Source organism: Leptonychotes weddellii, chromosome X (assembly GCF_054177405.1).
Source record: "Leptonychotes weddellii isolate Sample4059 chromosome X, ASM5417740v2, whole genome shotgun sequence".
Classification (NCBI taxonomy): domain Eukaryota; kingdom Metazoa; phylum Chordata; class Mammalia; order Carnivora; family Phocidae; genus Leptonychotes; species Leptonychotes weddellii.
In genome coordinates, this window is record NC_138385.1 from 55,116,539 (window position 1) to 55,128,182 (window position 11,644).

The following is an 11,644-nucleotide window of genomic DNA, read 5'->3' on the forward strand; positions in this document are numbered from 1 at the left end:
TTTATTGTGTACACACCAGAAAGACAGTTTGCAAACCGGGAGCACTCAAACCAAAACATAAAATGAGGCTTGAGATATATTGTTATAAAACAGCTTATATAGTGAGAAAACAAGGCCTTTTTATTCTTCACAGTGGTTAGAATATTCAGAATTTTCTTAAATGATAGAGAATTGGTCAGTGGTTACTTTATATCAACCTTAGAAAACAGTTTAAATTTTAATGATTTCCAGAGGCATAAGCAAGAAATGACCCAGGTCAGGTCAGTCTTATAAAATAAGCTAAATTAAGCTTTGCTTGTATGACTAAACTGGTTTTGTCAGCTTGAGAAATTTGCCAGGATGGTCTCCATTTGTCTTTTATTTTAACAGACTGTAGCCATATGTTTTCTTCTGTATTTTTATTAATCTGTGTATTGAGCAAAATGAGGGGAGATATCTTAGACTTCTAGGCATGTAACTTGCTGCCCGTATAATCCTATAAAGTGTTGTGATTGGCTCATCCAAGAAATAACTGAGAACAAAATAATTTTGCAGTAGCTTATAGTGGAAATCTAGGAATGAGTGTACTGGTACCATGTAAAAATACTGGTGAGACTTGAGTTCAATTATGAGGTATTACTTCATTTCCGTAGCTCCACTTATCACACTGTATTTTGTTTCTTTTGTAGGTGTGTATTAAAAATGGACCATCACTGCCCTTGGTATGTCCCTTTGATTCATGTCTTTATTCTGAAAGGGTCAAAGTTGCTCAAAATGCCTATTTTCCTAAGCATAGTTGTAACATGTTTGTTTCTCTAACCATAAATCGCTGGGTCTTGTATATACATGGGGGACAGGGCAGGCATAACATTTTAAAGCAAAAATAAATATACCACCAAAGGTATGGTAGTGAATTCCTGAGCTCACAAAACTAATGGTCTTTTGTCCATTAGCTTTAGTAATTGGGTGTAGTAATGAAATCAAGCACAAATAGTTCTCTTCTTTGACATTATACAATTAAGTTGTTTTTAGTTGTCTTGATGTTTGAAATATTCTAGATCGTTAACTTCAGCAATTCTCCAAATTTTGTATGTCTGACCTAGAGAACCAGTCTGAAACCATCTAACTACAAAGAGAACATGCCACACTGTACTAAGTGTAGCTGTTGAGATTATAGTAGGTTTTTAGCATCCAAGATTCAGGTTTTCTTGGGTGGGTCAGGAACCAGTCCAGAACTATTAAGTAGGCCAGGTGTCTCTATGCCTGTAAATGAAAAGAGAAACAAGTGAGACATGAACTTGTTTTTCTAGTCTGTTTCTATTAAGGGACTTCTATTCTGTTGAGTTTCTACACAACACATAATGAAGCAGCAAGAATAACGTCCTTCCATTGCTTTGTTCATTTATGTATCAGTGTGTTCTCAATCAATGGATCCTGATTTCAAATTCTTTTCTTTTTTTTTTTTAGGGTTAATAATTGCATTGGATTTTCCAACTACAAATTCTTTCTTCAGTTCTTAGCTTATTCTGTTCTCTACTGCCTGTACATTGCTACAACAGTCTTCAACTATTTCATCAAATACTGGAGAGTAAGTTAAATAACCCTGAAAGGTCACCCCCAAAACACACATCTGTGACATTTTTCAACTTTCCTTTTTACATTTTGAAATAGCTAATACTAAGATAACCAGAAAGGAAGCCACCAAAAACAAGTTTCCCATGTGGAATATTCTGAGATTTAGGAGTTTGTTATTTAAGGATTCCACTTAAATTTCTGTCATACATGAGAATCTTGTTAAGACCTTTGGGAACCTAACCTCTTGACTCTTAGTGATTCTTTACAATGTATTTACCTAGTCAAGTTTAAAATATCCACTTCTTACCAATTACAGATTTTTAAAATGTTGAAACTAATTTTGAATCTCTAGTTTCCTAAGAAAAATGCTAACAAAATAATCCCTCATTGTCAGAAAATACTTTCTCATTTCCTGTTCAAAGGAGAGTTGCAAAATTCCTACTGGACAAAAAGATTCATTGACTCATCTTCGCACATAACCAAAATGAAATGGGGAGTCTTATTTGAGCTTTATATGACAAACACTGGGTTGGGAATTAGAAAAACTGAGTTCTAATACTGGCTCTGTTACCTGCTTCCCTGGCTCATTGCCAAGGTCAAATGAAACATATGTTGAAAGGTAAAGTACTTTTACCTTCTTAATGATTTTGATGATTATAGTGAAATCTAAAAGAGAATTTCACATTTCTTCTACTTGAAGATTTCAACCGTATCCCATCTATTTCCAAACGAATTGAAGGCAGATTTTTACTTTACGTATGTGTGTGGGGTCTGGCAGCAGTATAGTGAATTTTTTTTTATTTCATGTCAATGGACTCCAGAAGATATCCCTTCCCCACAATTCCAGTACAGTAGTTAAAATATCATAACCTTCCATGATGAGGGTTGTCCAAACTGAACCTAAATAGCAAAAGAGAGATGTGGGCAGAGCTATTAGTAATTACTGAAGGAATTGTACAGGAGCCCATATAATAGGAATATCTCACGTCAAGTGAAGAGGTAAAACAACAGGGAAAGAATGTGAATCCTGTGACCAGACTAAAGATTATAATAAAGTGGAGAACAAAGAAAGACAGGCAGTGAGAACCTAAATACCTGAGAGTAGTTAAATTATTAATTAGTGCTTTGATCCCTACTAGTGTAGAAAATATAGTATAAAAAATTACAGTGATATGTGCTTTCCATTTTCCCAACTTTCTTAATCAATTCAGATATTTAATAACTTTAAGAATCAGGAATTATGGGGCACCTGGGTGGCTCAGTCAGTTAAGTGTCTGCCTTTGGCTCAGGTCATGATCCCAGGGCCCTGGGATCGAGCCCCGCATCAGGCTCCCTGCTCAGCAGAGAGTCTGCTTCTCCCCCTGCCACTACCCACCCTCTGGCTTGCACACTCTCTCATGCGCGTGCTCTCTCTCTCTCAAATAAATAAATAAGAATCAGGAATTATATAATGTACATCAAAATCTTCAACTCAGGGACACCTGGGTGGCTCAGTTGGTTAAGCCTCCGCCTTTGGCTCAGATCATGATCCCAGGGTCCTGGGATCTAGCCCTGCATCAGGTTCCTTGCTCAGCGGGGAGCCTGCTTCTCCCTCTGCCCCTTCCCCTGCTCATGCTCGCTCTCTCTCTCTCTGACAAATATTGATAAAATCTTTAAAAAAAATCTTCAACTCAGAGATACAAAAATATAAGCAGAAATGAAGTTTTCTCATAAATTTTCCCCAAATACAAAATGATTCATTATCTTGGCATCTCTTCTTTGGCTCCTTTCCACATCTCAGGATCTCTTATCTATTGCTCAGGTTTTCATGACCTGTTTGGCATCCCATTCACACACTGAGCTACTACCCTGAATGTAAAGAAAATCTACTGTATCCAATTCAGCAGAGAAAGTGTCAGCCTCGTCTTCACTACAGACCTTACTTGGTCTTCAACAGAGTAGCTACTGTTTAAGAACTCATAACCGAGTAAACAGTGTTGCATTTTACACATTTTGCCTTGGCCCTCCAACTCAGTCAATCATCAAATACCACAATGCCATCCAGGTGCTGTACACTTTTTTTTTCACTCTTGAAAGATAATATTTGGTTGTGAATTAATTACCAAAAATATGCCAGTATTCACGAGCACAAGATGAGCATAGCCTTGTCTTTTTCCTATTCCCTCATTTTTTCTCTAAAATAGATTAGCTCATGCCTGACAGATGGGATGTAAGAAAACCTGTCTTGGCTTGCTCTCATAATGAAAAGGGCATTGATGATTCAGAAAAATTCTTCTATGCAGTCTCTCCAGCCAGAAAGCACTTTGGGGTGGTTTAGAGATGGCTTTTTCAATTTAAATTGAGTCGCACCTTAAAATAAAAAGTAAACACTGCCATATATTTTAAAAACCATGTATCAAGGTGACTAGCGGTTCTCCTAAGAACAGCAGCCTCCGTTTGTATGATACTTTACCATTTTCAAAGCACTTTCATATCTATTATTTCATCTTCTCCTCACCACAACCTTATAAAGTACACAAAATAGGAATTGTAGTCTCATTTAAAAATGATAAAACTGGGGCTCATAGTAGTTAAGTGACTTGCTCAGGATTACCCAGCTTGTAAGTTTCAGTCAGGACTGGAGGCTATCTGACCCTAAGCCCAGAGATCTTAAACACTATACCATATCCTACCGCCCATTATGGTCCTGCAGTAGAGAAGCTATAGCTCCTTTGGAATAAAGAATTCAGAAGACAATGATCAGGTCATGTTTTTCCTCCATATATTAAGTTGAAGAGTAGCTACTTTGATAGGAAATTGATCTTTTACCCTATGAAAAAAGTAGTAATATACACCTTCCACACTGGGCCATGAATCTCTTCACAGAGACTATGAATTATTTTAGAACCAAGATAGTAGTATTATTCTACCAGTATTCCTCTGAACTGTTTCTGGTGGTTATTGCTTTGAGTAATTTAGCTTGGTTATCTCCCGGGAAGGTAATTTCAAACACAGGGCCATCAACCTCTTCTAACAAAAAAAAAAAAAAAAAGGCGGTGGGGGGGACTTTATCAAGGGATATCCTTTGGCAGACAAAAGACAGTTCTACAAGAGTAATTAGGGGAGGAAAAGACTTCCAGCTTAGCTACCCAGGGTGTGAACTGACTTTCTGTCTGTCCCTCTTGCCTAGACATTTCCTATTGCCCATTTAAATATGAAAGATAAGAAGTAAAATAAATGTAAGCTTTAAAAGCTTTAATAAACATACTAAAAAAGTAGAGATTATGAAAGCAAAAACCTAGCTAGGCAAAACCCACTACAAAACAATATATAAATTTTTTCCTATAAACTCAAAACAAAACAAACACAAGCCAATCAAATTTAGTTTGGGAGCTTAGGCCAAGATTTTGTGGAAGGATCATTTCAGAAAGGAGCTTCAGATGAAGTTTTCTGAAGGTTGAAGTCCTTGAGATAACTATGTCCTGGGGTGCTCTACCCCCATGTAAATTTTACCCAGACTACTCATCAGCTGAAAACATCTGACTGACTGACTTCTCCTTATCTTCATCCTTCAAACATATATACTCCGAAAGATCCCCAATATTTCCTTACATCAAAATGAATAAAAATTTTCTCTAAGAAAAAAATCCATGCTATCTGAATTTTCCAAGTGTTTCCAAGTCTTAATTTTTTCCTTCCAAATTGAAGTAGAACCAGTCCCTAATGTTAAAGTCCACTTCAATCAAGAATCACCTTTAACTTTACTACTCAAGAGCATTTGGAAATACTTTAATGCAATTCATCATGCCAAAAAAATGATCAGCACAGGAAAGGGGGAAATAAAAAACTTCTCTCAACTGCTTACTCCAAAACTGAAAATGTTTTCTAAAGTTCTCTTCAGAAGATAAAATGTGCATGCTGGTTTAGGGCTGCATGTAAAAAAAGAAAGTTGGCACCACATAGAAAATAAGATGTCCCAGATAACTATAAAAGTCTTTAGCTACCTACTTTTACAATTGCCTGTCAAATCCTGCTTGATTTTACTGTCTAAAGAGCTATTTCACAGAATTTGATATACCAACACCTTCTACTTCAACTATAAAAAACATCCACACAAAATTTTCACTAGCTTTAAAGTCGGGTTATAACTTATGGGTAGAGCATTTTGAAATTCTACCTATGTGTTTTAACTTCCTACAGGTATCACTGTGATGTTTTCAACATACATATGTCCAAGGAAACATGATATATAAAGTATTTCAGAATAACCCATCTTGAGACAAGAGGATGAACCATATGACCTCAAGATCACCTCTGGCCAGTGATTCATAATTTGCAAACTAAATGGAGTACTAGCCTTAAGAGGTTGCATACCAATTATGGCCTGAATATATCCTTCTTACACTACTATTTTCTAATTGCTGCAGTATATACTCTGTTTTACACTGAACTTAATCAAGGATCCATTTTAGGCTTTGTAGGCTGAAAGCATATCCATAATGAGGTATGGTCATCAACAGAAAGAACTTTTATAAAAATTTTATAAAATCTGTTTTTTTAATTATAGCTAGACATTTTATACATATGAGAAAAGTGCTAACATACAGAAAAACTAGCCAAGCCTTATCACTTTAATCCTTTGTTTCTATTTGTTTATTATTTCTGTTCTAGGGGGAATTGCCCAGTGTTCGCTCAAAGTTCCATGTTCTTTTCCTCCTCTTTGTGGCCTGCATGTTTTTTGTCAGCCTTGTGATTCTCTTTGGTTACCATTGTTGGCTCGTCAGCAGAAACAAAACCACCTTAGGTAAGACTGGATATTAAGATGAGGGAAGAAACACATTAATGTATATCATAGTGGCATATGGATTATTCCCAAGGAAGAGAAAAAGTTCCAGTGAAGCATTTTATTTGTAGTGACATTCTTCTGCTTACAAACTGAGACAGATGTAAACACGTTTAACCAAACTGGAGAGCCATAGTGAATGAATAAAGCGTTATTGAATGAAACCTCACACAAAACCAAAATGGATCATTGCTCTTTATAATTCACATTGGGTAATAACGTCCCAAATTTATAGCTTGAAAAATTTCTAAAAGGTGTTCACATGAGGAAATGGAGGAAAAATCAGTACAGAAGGGAACATCAGAAGGGAGAGGTGAAGGTTAATAAAGATAGAAGACTCTAAATTATTGAGGGCATCCAAAGACAGAGTGCTGAGAAAGAATCCAAACCAACAAATCACTGGATATCTACAATCATCAAGGAGCTGTGGAGGACTGGGAATATGATAAATACACTGAATAAGTGAGTTTCTAGAAAATAAGTACAAGAAATGAACATTTTTTTTTCTGTTACTCTATACTCCAGGCTGTTATTTGGAGAATTATGTTTCTGCTGGATTCCACTGTAACAACTTTATTTCATCTATCGTGAAACAAATATTTACATTGTATACAAATAAATGCATGAGGAGTGAGGAGAAAGTGTCCAAATATTGAATGTTTAGCTAAGATAGATTGAGCAAAGTTTAGTACAAAAGCCACTATACATTTGGAACTCATTTACTAATAATGCCAATAGCTAAGAAAATATTTACACTCCTTTTCTAAACCAGATATCTGTAGCACTTAGTTGCTAGGGTGGTAGATCAGCACATTTGGCTTAGACATAACTACAAAGTAGAGAAATACTAAAAACTTCATGATAACAGAATTTGAAAACAAAGAACAAACGGGAAATGGCTAGATGCAGCCAGTCCAACAGTGAAAGTATTTTTTGCTTAATGGGATAAATGTGTGTCTAAAAATAATGTGCACTCACATGGTCCAACTCCTCAGTCTTTGAAGTGATTATAGTTCATCTGTTGACATTTTTACTGGAGTAAAACTCAGTTTCTTACATTCGCAGGTTTCAGTGTAAACATCTTCATTTCTGAAATGTCATTTCTGAAATGTCAAAACCAAATCAATGTCATTACCAACTCTTTATGCATCATTACTTTAGTCCCAGCTCTAAAGATGGAGACCACTGGGCTGCTGTTGCCACTTAGATTCAAATAAAGTACTGTTAAATTTGTTCTTTCATGCCTTACAATGCAGCAGCACAAAATATATAGTTCCCCGATGGCTGCTTAATTATTTCTACCATTATGTGATTCTTCTGCCTTTAAAAAAATAGAGTACCAATTCTTTGCATTTAATAACAAAATTACTTTGTATTAAGTAATTAAACTTGTTTTTACTAAGTAGTTTAACAATAACTAAGGATGAGAGACCAATGCTACCACAGCAAAAAGATATTGTAGCATCAAGTCACATTCATGGAGAACTGTAAGATCATGATAGTCCTGAACTTTGTTCCTTTATTGCTTTCTTCCTCTTTTCTTCAACTCCCCTATCCTGCCCTAGAGGCCTTCTGTACTCCAGTGTTTACAAGTGGCCCAGAGAAAAATGGGTTCAACCTTGGCTTCATCAAAAATATCCAGCAGGTGTTTGGAGATAACAAGAAGTTCTGGTTAATACCTATTGGGTCCAGGTAGGTAATTATTACCACTGAAAGAAATTGATGCTGGACCATGCCTTGAAATAGGAAATTCTGTTTTAATTGTAGTTTGCAACAAATAACAGTCCAGTAAAAAACTCTATTCCCCAAGCTTTTTTATTTCTAGGTTAATAAAGAGAAATTAGGAGGTGAGGGTATGATAAATAGACATTCTCATGCTTTGTGACAGTGTAAACTGGTACCACTCTTTTATAAATGAATTTGGTAATATGTATAAAAAATCATAAGAATCCACATGTCCATTGTCCTGTAATTCCACTTCTAAAAATCTATCCTAAAAACAAACAAACTAGGCATAAAAATGTTCATCACAACAATATTTCCAGCCAATAATTAGGAAACATCCAACCTAAACATTCAACAATATGCTATATATATATATATATATCCCCACTGACTGGAATATTATGTAGTCATAAGTAATAGTTATTAAAACTATGTCATAGTAAAGGGAAATGCTCCCTCTATTTTAAGTGAAAAATGTAGAATTGAAATGGTATGTACTCTGTGATCAAAAATATATGCAAAAATATGTACAAATAAATCAGAAGAAAACAACAGAGGGGACACCTACCCTAAAAATGCTGTAAGTGGATAAGTGGTATCAGTTGGTGTTTCACAGGCTCATTTATTTAAGCTCTATGGTATATCCTACTATCCTGGCTATAAAGTGCAAGACAAAACTGTGTTGGTGGGTAATGTTGATTAATAACTGTTACCAGCAATTATTTGCACCCCACTAACACACATATACAAATACACACACAGTATCACTACATCAAAGAGAGGTCTAAAATGAGTCTTCTCTGAAATAAAAAAACAAAAACAAAAATGAAAGCCCATTCACTTATAATCAGTATACTTACATTCTCTGTAGAGAACTATCAATAAAATCTGTCAACTTTCAGTTAACCACAATTATGAACAGGAGAAAAGGCATAGGTAATATAAAATGAGTAATTCAAAAGTCACTCAGATATAAATTTGCAATGCAGTCAGATATATATACTCAAATGTTCAAACTGTAGCCCACTCTAGCCAGAACTTAGTTCCCTCCAATGCATCCCATCTGTTGGTGGACAGAGATTCACCAAGGAGGTAGCCCTAGATTACCAAAGATATCCACAAAGTGGATCCCACGTGAGGGTAATTGCCCCCAAAATCTGCACTCCTAGAGATGCCTCACTCTGGCTGTTTCCCATAGTTCCTAATAACCTTTCTGCCGTACAAGCCAAATAACGGGACACTCAGACATTAATATCTATCACCAATTCACAGCAACTTATCTCTAATATATCAATGATTCTGAATCTGCTAATTTTTGTTGAAAATTTAGAACCAAAGCGATAAGATAGTTGGATATAAATTCGGATGATCATTAAATGATATTTATGAAGCCTGCAATATGTGCATATTGCCATAACTGGGCATTGTGGGAAACAAGTTTAACAGTTGCTTACAAACCAAAACAGTTGACAGTGATGCAGACAAACAAGACATAGAAATTGAAAGCAATACAGCAACTAAATGATGCTGTTGTAAAACCCTATTCCACCATGGCTTTAGTGAATAAGCTAAATGGTTTAAATCTTTCTAAGAAACCAGTCCTATTTCTAAGAGGGTTATTAGATTCACAAAAAGTCTATGTCAGCTGCAAGAGTTCACTGCCTTCCTTTCCCCAACAGCCCTGGTGATGGACACTCCTTCCCTATGAGGTCTATGAATGAGTCACAAAACCCACTGCTAGCAAATGAAGAGCCCTGGGAAGACAACGAGGATGAAAACCGAGGTGAGGAGGCTCAGAAGGAAGTCTTTTCTCCACCCATCAGAGCAAGCACTACTAAAGACCATGTTAATACAACCAAAGTAGTGTAGTGAGAAAATAGTGTCCAGAAAGATTACATAAGCATGTCAACCTCATAAGTGCCCTTTGGATAGAGAAGGGCAAATATGGCCATATTTGTGTAGCAAATACAGGTGGCTTAGGTTGGATTAGATGGCAGCGTGGAAGGTTTCTTAACAGTTTTGTGATACCATGATTTATAACCAAAGAGATAAGTCAGGAAACATAATAAACAGTGCTGTGTATATTTATAAACAGTCCTGCCAGTTGCTCACTCATGGTGCTTTGCTTGAGTTAATTTAATCAGTGGACTGCAGCTCACCTTTCTCTACACTAATTTATTCACATTGGTTAAATTTTCTTTATTTTTTTTAAGATTTTGTTTATTTGAGAGAGAGAGTGAGTGAGAGAGAGAACACAAGCAGGGGCAGAGGGAGAGGGAGAAGCAGACTCCCCGGCTAAGCAGGGAGCCTGATGAGGGGCTTCATCCCAGGACCCTGGGATCATGACCTGAGCCGAAGGCAGACACTTAACCAACTGAGCCACCCAGGTGCCCCTAATTTCCTTTAAAATATCATTCCCATTCTGTCTTAGAATGGTTTAAATACACAAAGAAATATAGGATATGTAGGCAAGCCTACACGGCATGTAGTCTACTTTTCTAAAAGGCAGAGCAGCAAAGGAAAAATGAGGAAGCAGAACTTTGTCCTTCCACCTTTCTCCCACCAGATTTTTGGATCATAATGAGATTGGTGTGTGCGTATGTGAAAAGCTTTAAGTTAAGTTCTCATGTCACATACCCCTACCATCACCTGTTCTTTGTCTCCACGTGATGTTATGCTTGCAACTGTGCCTCCAGCATGTGTTTATGTTGCTAATACCAGGCATCAAAGTGTAATTTTTACCAGCTGATCCCAATAATACAGTAGCTGACAAAAATTTTGAGTGAGAAATAGTAGTACTAGTCGGAAACTGTACCTGGGGTGAATAAGGCTGATGAGGACACAGAAAAGCATTGAGGTGAGGAACAGAGATGGGAAGCATGCTTTTATAAATGTTTGCCCAGTTAAATTTTCTAGGTCCAAGGTTTCTATCTCAAAGTCCCTTTTTAGAGTAAGGCAGATTGCTAGGACTAAGGAAGATAAAACATTCCAAAATTCACAGTTACAAAGGGAAAGAGTTCTTGCCCAGCCAACTGGGCACCTCCCGTATTGACTCCTGCTGAACCTTTATTGAAAAACTGACTTACCTTCCTTCAGCTCTCACTCTTTCCATTTTGCTCCTTCAAGTTTTTATTTAAATTCAATTAGTTAATATACAGTGTAATATTAATTTCAGGTATAAAATTTAGTAATTCAACACTAAATAAAGCACAGGGTGCTACCACAACATGTGCCCTCCTTAATCCCTATCACCTATTTAACCCATCCCCAAAACAATTCCTCTCTGATAACCATCAGTTTGTTCTCTATAGTGAAGAGTCAGCTTCTTGGTTTTCCTTTCATTTTTTCCCCCATGTTTGTTTTGTTTCTTAAATTCCACATGAGTCGGGGGGAGAAGCAAGATGGCGGAGGAGTAGGAGACCTAAATTTCGTCTGATCCCAGGAATTCAGCTAGATAGGGATCAAACCATTCTGAACACCTACAAACTCAACAGGAAATCGAAGAAAAGAATAGCAGCAACTCTCTGAACAGAAAAGCGACCA

At 36.5% G+C, this 11,644-nt stretch overlaps 1 protein-coding gene across 2 annotated transcripts in view; it reads left to right on the plus strand.

The window, feature by feature from the left end:
- Nucleotides 1-11,644, plus strand: part of ZDHHC15 (zDHHC palmitoyltransferase 15) — a 123,796-nt gene that overhangs the window by 87,532 nt on the left and 24,620 nt on the right. For both annotated transcript variants that reach the window (XM_081808627.1, XM_081808628.1), the window contains 5 exons: nucleotides 669-701; nucleotides 1,447-1,567; nucleotides 6,205-6,337; nucleotides 7,942-8,068; nucleotides 9,781-9,884. In XM_081808627.1, the coding sequence (XP_081664753.1) occupies nucleotides 669-701; nucleotides 1,447-1,567; nucleotides 6,205-6,337; nucleotides 7,942-8,068; nucleotides 9,781-9,884 (518 nt within the window). The remainder of the gene's footprint in view (nucleotides 1-668; nucleotides 702-1,446; nucleotides 1,568-6,204; nucleotides 6,338-7,941; nucleotides 8,069-9,780; nucleotides 9,885-11,644) is intronic.